Raw genomic sequence first — 15,879 nt, 5'->3', positions numbered from 1 at the left:
GTTATTAATTTTTTCAAATTTTTTTATTTGGTTAATGGGAGTAGGGTAATCAATACAATTAAAATTAAGTCCACTTTTTTTTTCTAAAAAATTAAAATATTTAATACTAAAATTATTTTTATTTTTTCTTTCATTAAATTTTGTTAAAATTGCATATTTAAAACATCTGCTATCGTAATTCATGACGTTTCCCAGAAAACATTAAAACATTTAAATATTAATTGTCAAATATTTGCTAGTTTTTTTTAAAAATTGTACATTATTTCTATAAAACTTTATTTACATTTGCAAATATCAACCAAATGTTTGATAAATGTCATTTGAACCAGATCATATTATTCAATAAAAATTGAACACAAACTTTGGCCAAATATCAGTCAAAAATTGTACAATATTTTAAAATTAATTGCCCAGAAAATGTTCCAACATTTAAATATTATTTGTCAAATATTTGCTAATTTTTTTAATGATTGTACAATATTCCTATAAAATTGTATTTACACTTGCAAACATCAATTAAATGTTTGACAAACTTCATTATGTGCTTCAAAAATTATGTTTTCAATTAAGAACAAACTTTTGCCAAATATTTGTCAACAAATGTACTATACTTACAAAATCATTGTTCATGATCAGTATTTATATATACTTGGAGTATATTAATATATTTTTCAAAAACCAAATGATATTAAATATATTTATAAATTTCATAACAAACATAAGCAATAATGCTTTGGTGTAGGATTTACAGAAAATATTATTATTTCTTTTAGGTTAATTGATTTTAAACTTTAATATGATTCATTTCATTAATATATCATTAGAATGATAAAGTTATTTTATAAAAAAAACACAATTTTTTAAATAAATAAACAAATTGAATTACATATAATTAATATCATAAATAATTAAATATATTGTAAATGTATATATTTATGTAGGTATTAATATTAATATCATAAATAATTAAATATATTGTAAATGTATATATTTATGTAGGTATTAATATTAATATTATACATAGTTCTGAATTAAAAATTAATAGCTTTACTTAATTTAATCATATATATTTACTTTAATCAAAATACTATAGTGTCTTACATGGAAAATAAGGATAATAGGTGTAATTATCCAGTAGACTGCATGGACTATGGTAAATATGTTTGATAATTAAATAATAAAAGTACCACAGCATAGGTTATATTGTATATTTTATGCATTAAAATATTATTATCATAATAAACTTTATTTAAAAAAAACCTAGTTAAAACTATTAATATTTAATTGAAAGTTAAAAATTGTAAGCTAAAATATAAAGTTAAGACATAGATTAATTTGTGTTATTTATATCACATGTTAATCTATTCTTTAGTTTTCTGTTCTTAGCGTATTCTCCGCGGAAAGGAGCTTGAGAAATCCACTGTTTTAAATATTGTTCAATTTCATTGTCTGTTATATTGAAGAACCGTTTATCTTTTCTGACTGTTTCTGAGAAAAAAAAAACAATATTATAAAAATAATAAATACAATTTTGAAGTGTTGGTTAATGGTTATACATAAATAAATTTATGTAATTACATAATTAACATAATTATGTTTTGCATAACATACCAAATATAACTCTGTTCACCATAAGATTATTAAATGGTTTTTCCTTTGAAACCAGTATATGAGTATTGATTTAGAATAGCATCTGAAAATATGGTTGCCATGATTTTTTTTATTATTTCTTTAGCAGTCTTTCCTCCAATTCTACCCAGCTGTAAAATCTGTTAACATAAACCAAAATTATTTATTGAAACTATTTAGTTATATTTTATTATTAGACTGTGTACTGTTTCTTTAAAACCTTACAAGTTTGTTTTTAAAATCTCTGTCACCAAGCTTATTCTCTATCTCCTCAAGCTCTTCAAATGAAGAAATAGGCCAACAATATGGTTCAAAATCATCTGAATGCTCAGTAGCAATTATATTGGCAGTGTTGATTAATTTTTTTATTTCTTCTTGTCCTTGAGCTAAATTTTGAAATTCTGTATTGCTAAAAGCCATAAAGTTGTACATTCGTTTGTAAAAATAATCCATTTTTGAAAAAACTTGATCAGCTACAATAATTTGAAAAAGAAGTATCAATAATATTGTTTTAATTATTATGCGAACTAGACATACCAAATTCTGAGATATTAATATTAGCAGTATTATTCATTGAATTTTGCATATGTTGAGAATTTTTTTCTTTTAATTTATCCACACCATCTGTAAGTGTGATATTAATTAGTTATTGGGATCGAAAACCAATTTTCTCTAACACACCTGCTACCAACAACATAATAATTATGTTAAATATGTTCTATTTTCAACTTGGTAGATCCAGTGAAACAATAAGAACCCAAAGCCAACTCGAGATTGCCTCACATTTTTGATATTGTGATTTAGTCAACAGTTGAAATATAATCTTTTTTAATGAATTTTTAGTATTTAAGAGGATAAAATTAAAATCAAAAATGTAGAAGTAAACTAATCGAAATATGTTTTCAAAAGTCTTATTGATTTACTATAGGTTAATCCAGTATGATGGAAATATACCATATCTATAATGTCATATGTGGCATGTGCGTTAGAAAAAGATAGATTTGAATTCAAATCCCCATAGTATTTAAATTAATTAATACTACAAGGGAATTATGGATAAGGTATTAATTAAAAATAATTTTAACAAAAATAAGCTTACAGCTTGAATTATTTTCTTCAGAAACTATTTTTTCACTAGAATTTGCCAGTAGTTCAGTCGGTAGGCTTAGATAAGATTTATATCTACTATTACGTTGATCTATGTTTTCAGAAATGTCTATAGAAGTCATCGATAGTGGCTTATTCTTGTATTTATCTATTTTAGTTGATTCTTTTATAAGATCAAATTTAAAAACAAAATAAATATATTAATATAGGGTAACTTGTATAGTTATTGGCAGGGGTACAGTTATTGGCATACCAAACTTCTTTTATTAATAAATAATGCTGTGTTAGATTTTAAAGAGATTATTAATTTTTAAATTATTGGTCACACTGTCCTATTTATATTTGCGCCAAATGTTATTATTGTTCTGTGACTGATAAGATACAACATTTTATTCGAAAACCGTTGCTGAAGAAGACGTCAAAAAAGGTAAGATATTACTTAAAATCGTGATAGAGTACTGTTAAGAAATAAGCATTTACTCGTATATAAATGGTCGCAAACAGTAATGTTTTGTTGATTCTGAATCCTAAAAACATATACAGCTCGATTATATAATTTTAAATACTTTCATATTTTTCATTTAAATAAAATAATAGATGACAATAACTATATTGTATATTTCTATTTGGTTAGTTATTGGCATGGGGTGCCAATAATAGAATTTGTGTAATTTTTATATAATATAGTTATTGCCATCTATTATATTATTTAAATGAAAAATATTAATTAAATATTGGTACCTATAATATAGTTATTGCCATTTATTATATTATTTAAATGAAAAATATGAAAGCATTTGAAATTGTATAAAGCTTTCAAATAAATTGCCCTAATTTTTGTTTTTTCCCTTATAGTGTTCTTATTAATAAACACATAGGTAAGTACTTACCTAAAAAATTATGAAATTCTTAGATACATCAAATAGTGATCTATTAAGTTTTTATATTTGTAAAATAATATTAATATATATTTTTATTGCAATAAATATAATAAAATACTGTAGGTACTATACATATAGGTAGGTACCTAATTTTAATTTTCTAGATTTAGGTAGGTTTGTATTATTATGTTTCAATTATGTAATAGATATTTAATTTAATATACTTAACTACCTACCTTGTACCTACCTACCTATTAATCTATTAATGCTTAAATTTTGAACATAATTTACATATTAAAATGACTTTATTGGTAATAATGCTGTATTATACCATACCTATTTGGTTATTATATTATCCTATTCAATTTGTACATTTATTTTCTTATACTTTACATAATGTTAATTTTATGGTTAGAAAAATGCCAAAAAAGTCATCTACATTTTCTGAAGATAATATAGCATCTGCGATTCAAGCTGTTCATGATGGAATGTCTAAAAAAAAGGCCGCCAGCAAATTTGGAGTTGCTAGATCTACTATACAATTCCGTATGAAGAACCCTGACAAAACATTTAAATGTGGCTCAGCCCCTATTCTAACTGAAGCTGAAGAAAGTTTATTGGTTAAGTGGATTATTGAAAGTTGTAGAAAAGGATTTCCTAGGCGTAGAGAAGATGTTCAATATAGTGTTAAAAAGTATTTGGACAATAACAAAAGAACAACTCCTTTCAAAGAAAATTTACCTGGTAAATATTTTTATTGATTAACAATTGAAATTATGTTTATATTTTATATTATTTTTATTTAGGAGTTGGTTGGTATAAAGCATTTCTCCGTCGTAATCCTGTTATTTCTATTAGAACCAGTGAGCATGTATCTGCTGCCAGTGCTAATCTTAGTGAATTAGACATTAGGAAGTGGTTTACAGATATTCACCAATATTTAACTGATGAGAATTTGGATCATATTTTAAAAGACCCACACAGGATCTTTAATGGAGACGAATCAGGGTTTTCTTTGTGCCCCAAAACACAGTCTGTTCTTGGACCGAAAGGAGCCAAGGATGTTTATGAAGTTGCTACCGGTAATGCTAAAGAGAACTTAACGGTAATGTTTACATTCAATGCAGCTGGAGAAACATGTCATCCAATGGTAATATATAACTACAAAAGAATACCACAAAATATTATTGAATCTGTACCTGCTAATTGGGGTATTGGACGTTCAGATTCAGGATGGATGGTGTCTGATGTATTTTATGAATTTATTGCAAACGTGTTTCACCCATTTCTTATTCAAAGTGGTATAGAATTACCTGTAATATTATTTGTCGATGGTCATAAAAGCCATCTTACATATCATCTTAGTAACTTATGCAATAATTTAAAAATAATTTTAATTGCTCTTTACCCTAATGCAACCAGGATACTACAGCCAGCAGACGTAGCAGCGTTTAGACCACTAAAAGGTGGGTGGAAAAAGGGTGTATTCGAATGGCGCAATGAAAATCCTCACTGTGCAATTACTAAAAAAGATTTTGCCCCTATTTTAGATAAAGTGATAAATAAAACAATTATACCTGACATTTTAATGAATGGTTTTAAGGCATGCGGTCTTTTTCCGTGGAATCCAGACCAAATTGACTTTAGGAAATGTCTTGGGAAAAATAAACAATTAACTGTTACAGAAAAAAATATGGTTATTGACTCTATAGACTATAATAATTTAGAATATAATCAGTTTACTGAAATTGTTGGTTCTGAAATAATAGAAAAGTTTAATAACATTCAGAATGTTATTGAAAAAGAAAATCATGCTGAAGTGTTTTATATACTGTATAGGTTATATGAAAAATTAAAAAAAAGTACTAAAAATGATGATGTGGAAAAAAATGCAAGTGCTATATTCAATAACAGTGACTATATTTCTGAAGATATTGATGACTATCAAATTGAAAATATGGAAATCATAGAAAGGATTGAACCAAACAATATAACCGATAATGATGTACAAAATACAACTGACAACTATAATATTACTCCATCATCAAATAGAACTTTAGAAATTCAAGACAAAAATGAGCAACCTTGTACTATGATTAAGAAAATGAATCTGTCTCCTTTAGAAACTTGTTTAGTTTGGCCTATAACACCAGAGCGTAAGGGTAAACGTGACATAGAAAGGGTACCATATTTTGTTATAACATCCCAAAAGTGGAAACACTTGTACGAAGAAAAGGCAAATAAAAAAAAAAAACATTGAAGAGGAAAAAGAAAAAAAGAAAAAAAAGAAATATGATGATAAACAAAACAAACTCACTAATAAAGTGATTCAACAACCTTATTCACAAAATCGAAAACGACAAATTGTAAGAAATCTGTTTTTAGAACCATCAGTAAAAAAAAAACCAGTAGAAACAATTACGAGTCAATCTATAATATTTTCAACCGAAAAATCTAATGAGAGCAACGCCACTCGTATAAAAATACATGAAAATGATGATTCACCACTTTCATCAAAGACTACTGGTGAATGTTTTCAATGTAATGGAACTATAAGCAGTAGTGATTTATCTGATATAGGATTTGAGTGTACATTTTGTAATAATAAGTATCATAAGAGGTGTACTAACAAAGATAATGATTGGGAATTTCTTTATAATGATGATAATATACTATTTATTTGCTATATGTGTGAAAAAGAGGTAAACATGATTTAGACCATACTTTAGGTAGGTACCTATATTATACTTTTAATAATTTTAATTTTAAAGAGAGATTTTCCTCAAGGCTGATGACTATATTTTAATCACATTTTACTAAACTAGGTACCTATTTAATTTGTTTTTAACTGTAGAGAATTATTAAAAAATAACCTATTGTTATTATATTTTTATTTAATTGTTTTTTATTTACTAAGTATTGTCTTTATTGACTGATGACTAAAGGTTCTAGTCACATAATATTAATTTTACCTACAACCTACCAATTATGTTTGTTTTTAATTTAATTGTAATCTATTATTTTATTATTATTTTTATTTATATCTATTTAATTATAACAGTTCTTTTATTTCATTTATTTAGGTATATATTATATAACATACTATATATTTTAAATTTTATTGTAATGTATTATACATTTTTATTGTTTTTTATTTATTAAGTACTGTCTTTGATACTGATGGCTAAAAGTTCTAGTCGCATAATATTAATTTTACTTACAACTACCTATTATGTTTTTTATTAATTTAATTATATTTTAACAGTTGTCATTTGTTTTTATAAATAAATTTTGAACTGAAGAGTAAAGAGGAAATATCAATTGTTACCTATTATAAAATTAAACACCACTATTTTTTTTTGGTTTGAAATAGGCACTGGTGTTGAAACACCACTATATTATACCCATGTTTTGTCAATAAATATTTAAGAATTTACAGGTAGGTATGCATTTTATAAATTATACATATACATTATACCTAACTTTTTATTTATATAATCTTACCTATAGATTTCATGGATAAACAATTTATTAATTTGAAAAATGTACCTACCTAAGTACCTATGAACAATACAATTTAAAAACGGTGTGCCAATAACTGTGCCTGCCAATGCCAACTTTACATCCAATGGTGCCAATAACTATATTTTAGTGTTATTATTTTTAAATTTACAAATAAAAAAATTGTAGTCGAACACAGAATCATTTTTATTAAACATATCAATAGACAACAACATTTGCAATGTATTGATACTATTAGATAAGTTAAATCTTTGATTGGTAGCACATGGGACTGGGATAAAACTGAGATTTTTCTTAAGGTGCCAATAACTATACAAGTTACCCTATCTGTTAATATTTCAACAAAAACTTAAATATTAATACTTACTAGTTCTTTTTTGAGTACTGCTTGATATAGGCTTAGAAATAAATGATTGGGAATGATCTGAAGAGCAAAACAAGTCTAAAATATATATATTGATAAGAAAATAATAAATTTATACAAAATATTTTTTTAGCTAAAAGTTATTTAATGTCAATATGTAAAGTAATAGTACCTAATGAAGTATTTAAAGTTGGACAATCATCATCATCACTTGAATGTTTAGTAACTGGTGACATTGATTCAGGTGAGGAGATGACATTTGTATCGTACCTTTTTTTTTTCTTTCTTTTCTTGATAGCATGATTATGATCTTCAGATAATTCTGATATGAATTGTGCATCTTTAGATTTTGAACGAGCTTCAACCAAGGTTTCTAAAAAATATCACATACCAGTTAATAAGATCAAACAATATAGTTATCCACATATGTATTTACCAATATTTTCACCGCCCTTTAAAATCCTCGCAGCATAAAAATTAAATTCATAAGTGTTCACTTGACGTTGTTTTTCAATGTACATTTTGATTTTAGATCTATCTTTTGGCCAAGCACACTTTTTTAATTTATCATTGTACCATTCACTTGGTACAGCTTCTACTGAATTTTCTTGGAGAAAATGTACCACATTCCAGAACATTTTCTTATGTACCTTAATAAAGCTATTTAAATATTTACAATTATTTGTTTAAATTAACATCAAACATAAGTTAGGTTGTAATAATATATCCTTAACATTAAAATTAAATTTATTCCTATATAGGTATACACATATTAATTGATTAAAATATTGATGTTTATTTTATATTGCTAATAAGTCATGAATAATAACAAAAATAATAAAGATATAATTAAAATGATAATAAAAATAATTAATTATTTTTTCTTATGGTATGAAGTATAGGCATGGCCATTAGATCATAAGATATATTAAGTACCATATATTTACATTTTATACTCTCTGCTTCCCATTTTTTTAAACAAGTTGATAGATTGCTTATTTTAAAAATACCTAATTTAGAACTTGGTACAGGCTTTTCATAAGCATTGTACTTATCTAAAAAATAATTTCCAACGATCACAATTTTATTTTTAAAATCATAACAAATATTTACAACTTTTATTATAGATCCGTCTGCTGTACCAACATAACAGTCTGCTGAAGAAGTAGTGTTTATTATGATCTGACCAAAAACAAGTTTTTTAAATTGTGGTCCTAAGCAATCACCTGTTAATGGACCATTATTATGTTGTTTTAAGCATTTCATAAAAGGTTTATTTATAATTTGAGACGATTCATCAAACATACATTTGAAATTGTTTATTTCATTATATCGATTTACAGCCTGCTGCAAAGGTTGATGATGCTTACGAACAGTTTTTTTTAAAACTTTCATGTGGTTTTCAAATGGGAAAGCACTGCAATTGTCTAATGGCCCGAAAGTATCATAATCATCTGCTATATGTTGCAGAGTGTGGACATTGTGTGTTAACCATTGTATACCATATATTTCTTTATAACGTTTAACAAAATAATTTAATAATAATTTTGCATATGGGACATATTCCTCATGACAAGGGCTTAAAAGAATATACATAGCCACATGAAGACATAAAAAAAAAAAATGTTTATAACATTTAGAATTTGGATGATGTTTTAGAATAATCGGTCCAACATATAATACAAATTGTCTTAGTTCAGTTGCTTTCCACCTACCAACTTCAATTATAGCACGTGGTTTCCGTGGAAAATCTAGTGGTATACATGATTTTAATGAAAGTAAATAACTATTTATTACTTTGGTTTTGAAATTAGGTAAGCGAACAGTTAAAGGTCCCCGACTTAACCATAGTTTTATTAATGTACGGATCACTCCCAAACATACCAAATGCATATAATCAACAGAGAAACACTTGACTATATCTATACCAGGTAAATAGCAAAGATTAGACAATGTTTCAGAAGTATGATGTTCTTCTTGAAGTTTATTTACAAAATTTATATGAGTTCTTTTTTGACTATCTAATTCTGGAAATCTTACCCCCTTATTTTTTATATATTCACCCTCTGCCATACATCTAAAACATGAAAAATATCCACTGTGTCCCTTACAATATAAAACAAATGATTTAGCAGGGACATCACAGCAAAAACCATCTAATAAAACTTTTTTTTTAAATAAAATACCAAATGAATTTTTTAATATTATACCATCTGTTAATAATATATTCAATTCTGCACAAAAATCTTGCAAAAAATCATTACTATCATCTGGTTTAGAATTACCCCAAAATAATCCAACGGGGAAAACATATTTATCGTTTGGTCTAATATAACAAAGAATTGGCCAAAAAGTACTATTTGAACTCTTGGCAAGAGGTAATCCATCTATGCCAAAAACTAGTTTTATATCACTATCATCAATAGAGCTGATATATTTTTTATAATAATTATGTATGCCATTAGCAATCCCAAAATGATAGTAGAGACCTGGAGAAACTGATCTAATTTGAATCCCTCTATTAGAGTTAACTGTTTTAAATAAAGTTCTTGCATCAGACGGGAGAGATTTGGCAAAGCAATGATGAGTTTTTAAAACTTTTAAAAGTTTGGTATAAATGCAGTTTAGTTCCCACGCGATTTTTTTGATTTTTTTTCCACCAAAATATGTGTTTTAAAGCACTGAATACAAAAGTCTAATTCCAAAATCCTCGCAAATCATTATTTTGGAAGTTATATCTTACCAAAGTTTACGATTTTACGCATTTACGTATGCATGCGCGCGAAACGCTGTACATTTTGCTTTTCTACGTTTTCGTATTGGATTGTCGCCTATAATTAATTATTTTATTTTATTTTGTTATTATTAACATTATTATAATTTATAATTAATGACTTTCCAAAGGTTATAGAACTGATAATGTTTTATTTTCGTATTAAATATTACTGTTTGAGGATTGCTATGTTAGTGCCTACACGCATACTCCAGATCACTACAGTTTTTGTTACAGTTACGACAACATATCATTTTAAAATGTTATTTGTTAATTTTATTGAGTTGTATGATATATTTGAACATAAAACCAATGGCCCCGTCTCAATAAGTGTAATAGAAAAATTGCAATCGTGGAATTTGTTGGCCCGTGATTGTGTGTTAAAATGTAAAAATGGTCATTATTTAAAATTATACCCTGATGTGCGTTCTTTAGACGGGTTTGGTTGGAGATGTAGGGCACCTATAAATAAGCAAAAAAACAAATGCGACTATTATCAATCGATTCGCGTAGATACATTTTTTCATAAATCGCATTTGTCGTTATACCAAATTGTATCGTTTGCATATTTGTGGTTAGAAAATGTGTCATTGTCATTTATTGTAAAACAAATTAAAATTGCTCAACATACTGCTGTTGATTGGTCATCGTTTCATAGAGAAGTCGTCTTCGAGGCTATGATTACAAATCATAATAAGATAGGTAAGTTTAAAATAACCTATCTTAGAATTAAAAGTTAAATCATTTTCTTTTACACTATTAAAGTAATTAATTCATGTAATAGGTGGAGTTGGTCAAGTTGTCGAAATTGACGAGTCCAAATTTGGTCGAAGAAAATATAACCGCGGGCATCGCGTAGATGGACAATGGATTTTTGGTGGTGTTCAGCGAGAAACTGGGGATTGTTTTTTAATACCAGTAGAAAAGCGAGATAAAGATACCCTCCTAACAGCAATCAATGATTGGATCTTACCAGGGACTACAATTATCAGCGATTGTTGGAAGGTATAAATACCTTAATACATTTAGTTTTTACCCTGTGACCTACATGAGGGGGTTTTGCACAGCATGTCGGGGGATATTTTCGATTAGCGGAGCGGAGCGACGGCGCCGAGGAGCGTAGCGACGAGTGCCGCTAGCATAGCATCACTGACACACTTTATCAAATAATTGATATTTTAAATTGCATGTCTGAGCATTTCCCTCCTTAAGTGAATTATTAATTATTGCTAGTTTTTATAATTTTTTTTTATAATTTTTACGGTAGTCGCGATTACCGACAAGTTCCGCCGAGGGATATTGTGATATCTAGTTGTAATATTGTGTTAATTTGTTTAATTAGAGTTATCAATGTTTGGAAGATGAAGTATTTGTTCACTTAACGGTGAATCATTCTATTCAGTTCAAAAATCCGGAAACAGGAGCACACACAAATACTGTTGAGGGAATGTGGCGTCACGCAAAGGCTTCGCTTTCTCAATATTCTCGCAAAAAACGGTTTTATGGTGGATATTTAGCTAAGTTTATGTTCCTGAAAAGGTGTCGTATATTAAATATTGAACCTCTGACGGAATTTTTTAAACTTGCTGGTGAGCTCTATGATCCAAAAGCGATACAAGAAAATAATTTATTGGTAAGTGATGATGAAGCGTCTTCTGAAACGGATGAAAATGACGAAGATTTATAATGTAATATTGAAAAAATTAAAAAAAATTAAAAAACCTTTTTGATTTCAAATTTTTGAATTTTTAAACATCAAGTACGATATTTAAAATCTTTATGCATATTTCCATTCATCATAAACACATACAATTTTAAAAAAAAAAATCAAAATGTAGTTTTGTTGATGTTTTTATCGTAAATATCACGTATTTTTTAAAACATTACTATTTTATAGTTTTCTTGGTATAACTTCCAAAATAATGATTTGCGATAATTTTGGAATTAGACTTTTGTATTCAGTGCTTTAAAACACATATTTTGGTGGAAAAAAAATCAAAAAAATCGCGTGGGAACTAAACTGCATTTGTTCCAAATACTGTAATAAGCAGTACATAAAAAGAACAGTCAATAATTGTCAAAATACATCGTGAATTGTGACAATCGTGAAACAATAAAACCGCACAACACCATAGAGGCATAGAATAAAAACGTGTATAAAATGCAATATTTTGAAAAATAACACGCATAACCTAGAATAGTCTAGACGGCATCATGACAATCCGTTTTCATTGAGTATTTTTATCGTTTCGATTTTTGAGAATTCGACAGTATCTGCTATCCGATGATTGGAGAACTTATTATGGGTGAAGCGTACTTTCCATAGACCTATTAACTCATGGACGGCGCTTTCCTCACCTCCCGTCCACAGTGGCGTGGCGAACTACTTTTTGACCAGGGGCCAAATACAGAATACCAACCCACCCACCCACCCACCTCAAATTAATATTTACACCTAAATTCGAATGCCAAGGGTGATTTTATATTATATATAAAAAAAACATTTTTATACGTCATGTACAGTATTAAAATATAACAGTAATGTTTAAAATTTAATATAATATATTACATTTATCCATATATAAAATGTTTGACAAATAATATTTAATTATTTAAAAAGTAATGACTTCTTCATTAAATCACTTGTTAATGCTAACTTATCTATTGCTTCATCAATGTTAATAGAATTGGTCAAATCTTTTTCACATGATATCAAAATAAGACTTTCTAACCTACTTTGTGCCATTGTTGACCGGAGTCTAGTTTTAATAAGTTTGAGTTTTGAAAATGACCGTTCACAAGAAACGGAAGTTGTTGGAATGGTACACATATGTTTATATACAAGGTATAAATTCGGGAAAGCTGTAATTAAGTCAAATGAATTAAGTAGTTGGAGCAATTGGAGTGGTGTTGTTTTCTTAGAACGGTTTATGTTGGTGTCTTGACTTTCATTTTCATGATTTTCATCAGAATCATCTTCATATTCATTATTGTTGATAAAATTAATGTCGTCAGTGTAATTGTGAACTTTATCTGGGTTAATTTGAGATTGAAATTCTAAAAAACTTTTAGAAAATACAGTATATTCAATGCGTAGTGCATCTTGATTAATCTGAGGAATCCATATTTTCAAAGAATTAAACATATCGTCAGGACATGGTTTTCCTTGATTGGCATTCATTAATCTATCATGTGTTAAAAAAGACAAGTCTTTAAGAATATCGTTTGATTTTTCAAATCGTGTTGTTATTGACATTATTATTTTATCAATGACTAGAAAATATACTTTAGATTTGAAATTATCTACTGGATTTGAAATTATTTCATCTTCAGAGATTTCATCAAACATTCTTTTTCGTTTTCTAAGCCTTATTTCAGGAAGTTGTGTTTCGTCAAGTTCATTATCGATTGCAAATTGTTTAGCATTTTGTAATACTTCATGTGCTCCTTCAGTTGTTCGTAAGTTAGTTAGTTGCTGTTTTACAGAATCGACCATGACTAAGGCTTGCATAAAATCAATCGCTGGAGATTGGAGGTATTTAGATAATGGTGTTGTAATCTCAAAAATTGTTTTCGTTAAAAACATTATCGACACAAATGAGAAAGATGTAATATTTTTGAATAAAGTGGTTGCTAATGAGCCTGTTGATCGGTCGCTTATATTTGAGAGGTCTTCTAATGTATTCAAAATGGCTTTGTACTTTTCAAAAACCACTTCTATTACCCTATGATGTGATGTCCATCGAGTGGTAGAAAAGTTTTTCATTCGACGAGCACGCTCATGTGGGTATAATTTTTTTTGGTGTTCCATAAATAATGCTGTTCTTTTACGTGCTGCCATAAACTCTTTTAATGATTGAATATAACCAAAAAAGTTTCTAGTTTCTGTACAAGAATCACATGTGTCAACAATTGTTAAATTCAGAGTATGAGCAAAGCACCATATATATACTGCTCGAGGATTGTGCTCTTGAATTAATGTTCTAAGTCCTGAGTATTGCCCTTGCATAACAGCAGCACCATCGTACGATTGAGCACATAATTGATTTTTCCAGTCCAAGCCATATTTTTCACAAATATCACAAAATAAGTTAAACATTCCTTTTCCAGTTGAGTCAGTTGCTATTTTTAAAGCAACTAACCTCTCTTCTACCATCCCTTGATCATTAACAAAACGCAATACTAATGAAAATTGTTCCAAGTTGGATATATCGGTGGTTGTATCTATCATAATAGAAAATACTTGAGCACTTTTAACACTTTTTAAAATTTTTGAACGAATTAGCTCACCAAGAATACAAATCATTGTATTTTGACTTACATTCGATAAAAATGTCAGACGATTGTGGTTTTTTGAATCTTCAATTTTTCTAAGATGACATGAGAGCAACGCATGGTGTTTTGACAATAGTTTTAACATCTCTAGAAAATTTCCCTTATTTAAAGAAGTTAAACTCTCATCATGCCCTCGAAATGATATATTTTGCCGAGCAAGATAAATAATAGTTTCAAATATAATTTTAACAACTTCTCTGTTTTCGGCAACATAAGCGTTAGATGATTCTAAAATCAGTCCAACGTCTACCCGTTGATTTGAATTATACATAGATTTTCTTAAAACCGCTTGTAAATGATCAGATGACGTTTCATGGCATAAAATTCTTCTAGAAATATGTTTCCAATCATTTATTCCATCTTTAGCTAAAGGATTTTTCTTAGCTGTTGATGTTCCAAATAGTTTACATGCAATACAATACACTTTATCAACGGATGGAGAATATGACATCCACATACGTTTAACCAGTGATCCATCTTGAAGTTTCTTGAAGTAGTGCTCATCATGAAATGATCTCAGTCTTTCTCCTTGCATTCTTTTTGGGAATTGTTTTCCTGGTAAACTAGATTGTAAAGGTTGACAAGGCCCAAGTGAATTAATAAATGAAAACTGTTCATCAGAAATATTTGATGTAGGAATTAAAGCTGGATCATTTGGATAACTTTCAAATATAGTAGAAATATTATTAAGATAACTCTCTACGTTTGAACCACTTATATTTTCAGTTGTAGAGCTAACACTGGAAACTTCAATTATATCTATAATAAAAACCTTGATTAAGTAAAATGAATATAAAATAAAATATTTGATTAGTTAAATACCTTTAGATACAACACAATTAGTGCACAACTTGTCCAGATTTTCATTCACCAAATTAGAATCAATAACATCATCATCGGGTATTGAGTCAAATATACATTGTTCACTATCAGTATTATCTAAAATAGATGTTTCAATTAAAAAAATACAAATTTCATTTGGAAATTAAAAATAAAACTAGCCAATTTAAATTGTTTTAAATAGATTATTTAATTATTACCTTTTGGTTCAACAGAATTAGTGTAAGACGTGGCTTGAATTTCAGTCAACAAATTAGAATTAATAACATCATCATCGGGTATTGAGTCAAATATACATTGTTCACTACCAGTATTATCTAAAATAGATGTTTCAATTAAAAAAATACAAATTTCATTTGGAAATTAAAAATAAAACTAGCCAATTTAAATTGTTTTAAATAGATTATTTAATTATTACCTTTTGGTTC

The 15,879-nt window shown here is 27.6% G+C and overlaps 3 protein-coding genes across 3 annotated transcripts in view; 1 reads left to right on the top strand and 2 right to left on the bottom strand.

Moving 5' to 3' along the window:
• Nucleotides 1-1,311: 1,311 nt before the first annotated feature.
• Nucleotides 1,312-8,200, bottom strand: LOC111027578. Its single transcript, XM_022305985.1, has 7 exons — nucleotides 7,940-8,200; nucleotides 7,676-7,876; nucleotides 7,507-7,581; nucleotides 2,167-2,253; nucleotides 1,855-2,102; nucleotides 1,612-1,769; nucleotides 1,312-1,488 (listed from the first exon to the last, which is right to left on the bottom strand). Exons 1-6 carry the CDS (start codon nucleotides 8,139-8,141, stop codon nucleotides 1,641-1,643), a joined length of 942 nt encoding a protein of 313 aa, XP_022161677.1. The 5' UTR covers nucleotides 8,142-8,200; the 3' UTR covers nucleotides 1,312-1,488; nucleotides 1,612-1,640.
• Nucleotides 8,201-10,132: 1,932 nt separating this feature from the next.
• LOC111027579 lies at nucleotides 10,133-12,078 on the top strand. The gene is made up of 3 exons (XM_022305986.1): nucleotides 10,133-10,978; nucleotides 11,061-11,281; nucleotides 11,619-12,078. Exons 1-3 carry the CDS (start codon nucleotides 10,423-10,425, stop codon nucleotides 11,961-11,963), a joined length of 1,122 nt encoding a protein of 373 aa, XP_022161678.1. The 5' UTR covers nucleotides 10,133-10,422; the 3' UTR covers nucleotides 11,964-12,078.
• Nucleotides 12,079-12,883: 805 nt separating this feature from the next.
• LOC111027580 (zinc finger MYM-type protein 1-like) overlaps nucleotides 12,884-15,879 on the bottom strand; it is a 4,414-nt gene continuing 1,418 nt past the window's right edge. The window contains exons 3-5 of the mRNA XM_022305987.1: nucleotides 15,652-15,768; nucleotides 15,434-15,550; nucleotides 12,884-15,370 (exon numbers count right to left, since the gene is read on the bottom strand). Coding sequence (XP_022161679.1) covers nucleotides 12,885-15,370; nucleotides 15,434-15,550; nucleotides 15,652-15,768 — 2,720 coding nt within the window. The 3' untranslated portion in view covers nucleotide 12,884. The remainder of the gene's footprint in view (nucleotides 15,371-15,433; nucleotides 15,551-15,651; nucleotides 15,769-15,879) is intronic.

Source organism: Myzus persicae, unplaced genomic scaffold (assembly GCF_001856785.1).
Source record: "Myzus persicae strain clone G006 unplaced genomic scaffold, MPER_G0061.0, whole genome shotgun sequence".
Classification (NCBI taxonomy): Eukaryota; Metazoa; Arthropoda; class Insecta; order Hemiptera; family Aphididae; genus Myzus; species Myzus persicae.
Note: the sequence above shows the minus strand (reverse complement) of the source record. Positions and strands in the feature narration are given on the sequence as shown.

What these genes read in the sequence shown, in the direction of transcription:
- LOC111027579 (XM_022305986.1), top strand. Translation starts at nt 10,423, where the DNA reads ATGTTTTATTTTCGTATTAAATATTACTGTTTGAGGATTGCTATGTTA. An exon ending in TACAAATCATAATAAGATAG is followed by an intron (nt 10,979 to 11,060) that starts GTAAGTTTAAAA and finishes TTCATGTAATAG; the next exon opens with GTGGAGTTGGTCAAGTTGTC. An exon ending in TTATCAGCGATTGTTGGAAG is followed by an intron (nt 11,282 to 11,618) that starts GTATAAATACCT and finishes TTGTTTAATTAG; the next exon opens with AGTTATCAATGTTTGGAAGA.
- LOC111027578 (XM_022305985.1), bottom strand. Translation starts at nt 8,141, where the DNA reads ATGTTCTGGAATGTGGTACATTTTCTCCAAGAAAATTCAGTAGAAGCT. An exon ending in AACTTTAAATACTTCATTAG is followed by an intron (nt 7,582 to 7,675) that starts GTACTATTACTT and finishes TATATATTTTAG; the next exon opens with ACTTGTTTTGCTCTTCAGAT. An exon ending in GAGATTTTAAAAACAAACTT is followed by an intron (nt 1,770 to 1,854) that starts GTAAGGTTTTAA and finishes TTATGTTAACAG; the next exon opens with ATTTTACAGCTGGGTAGAAT.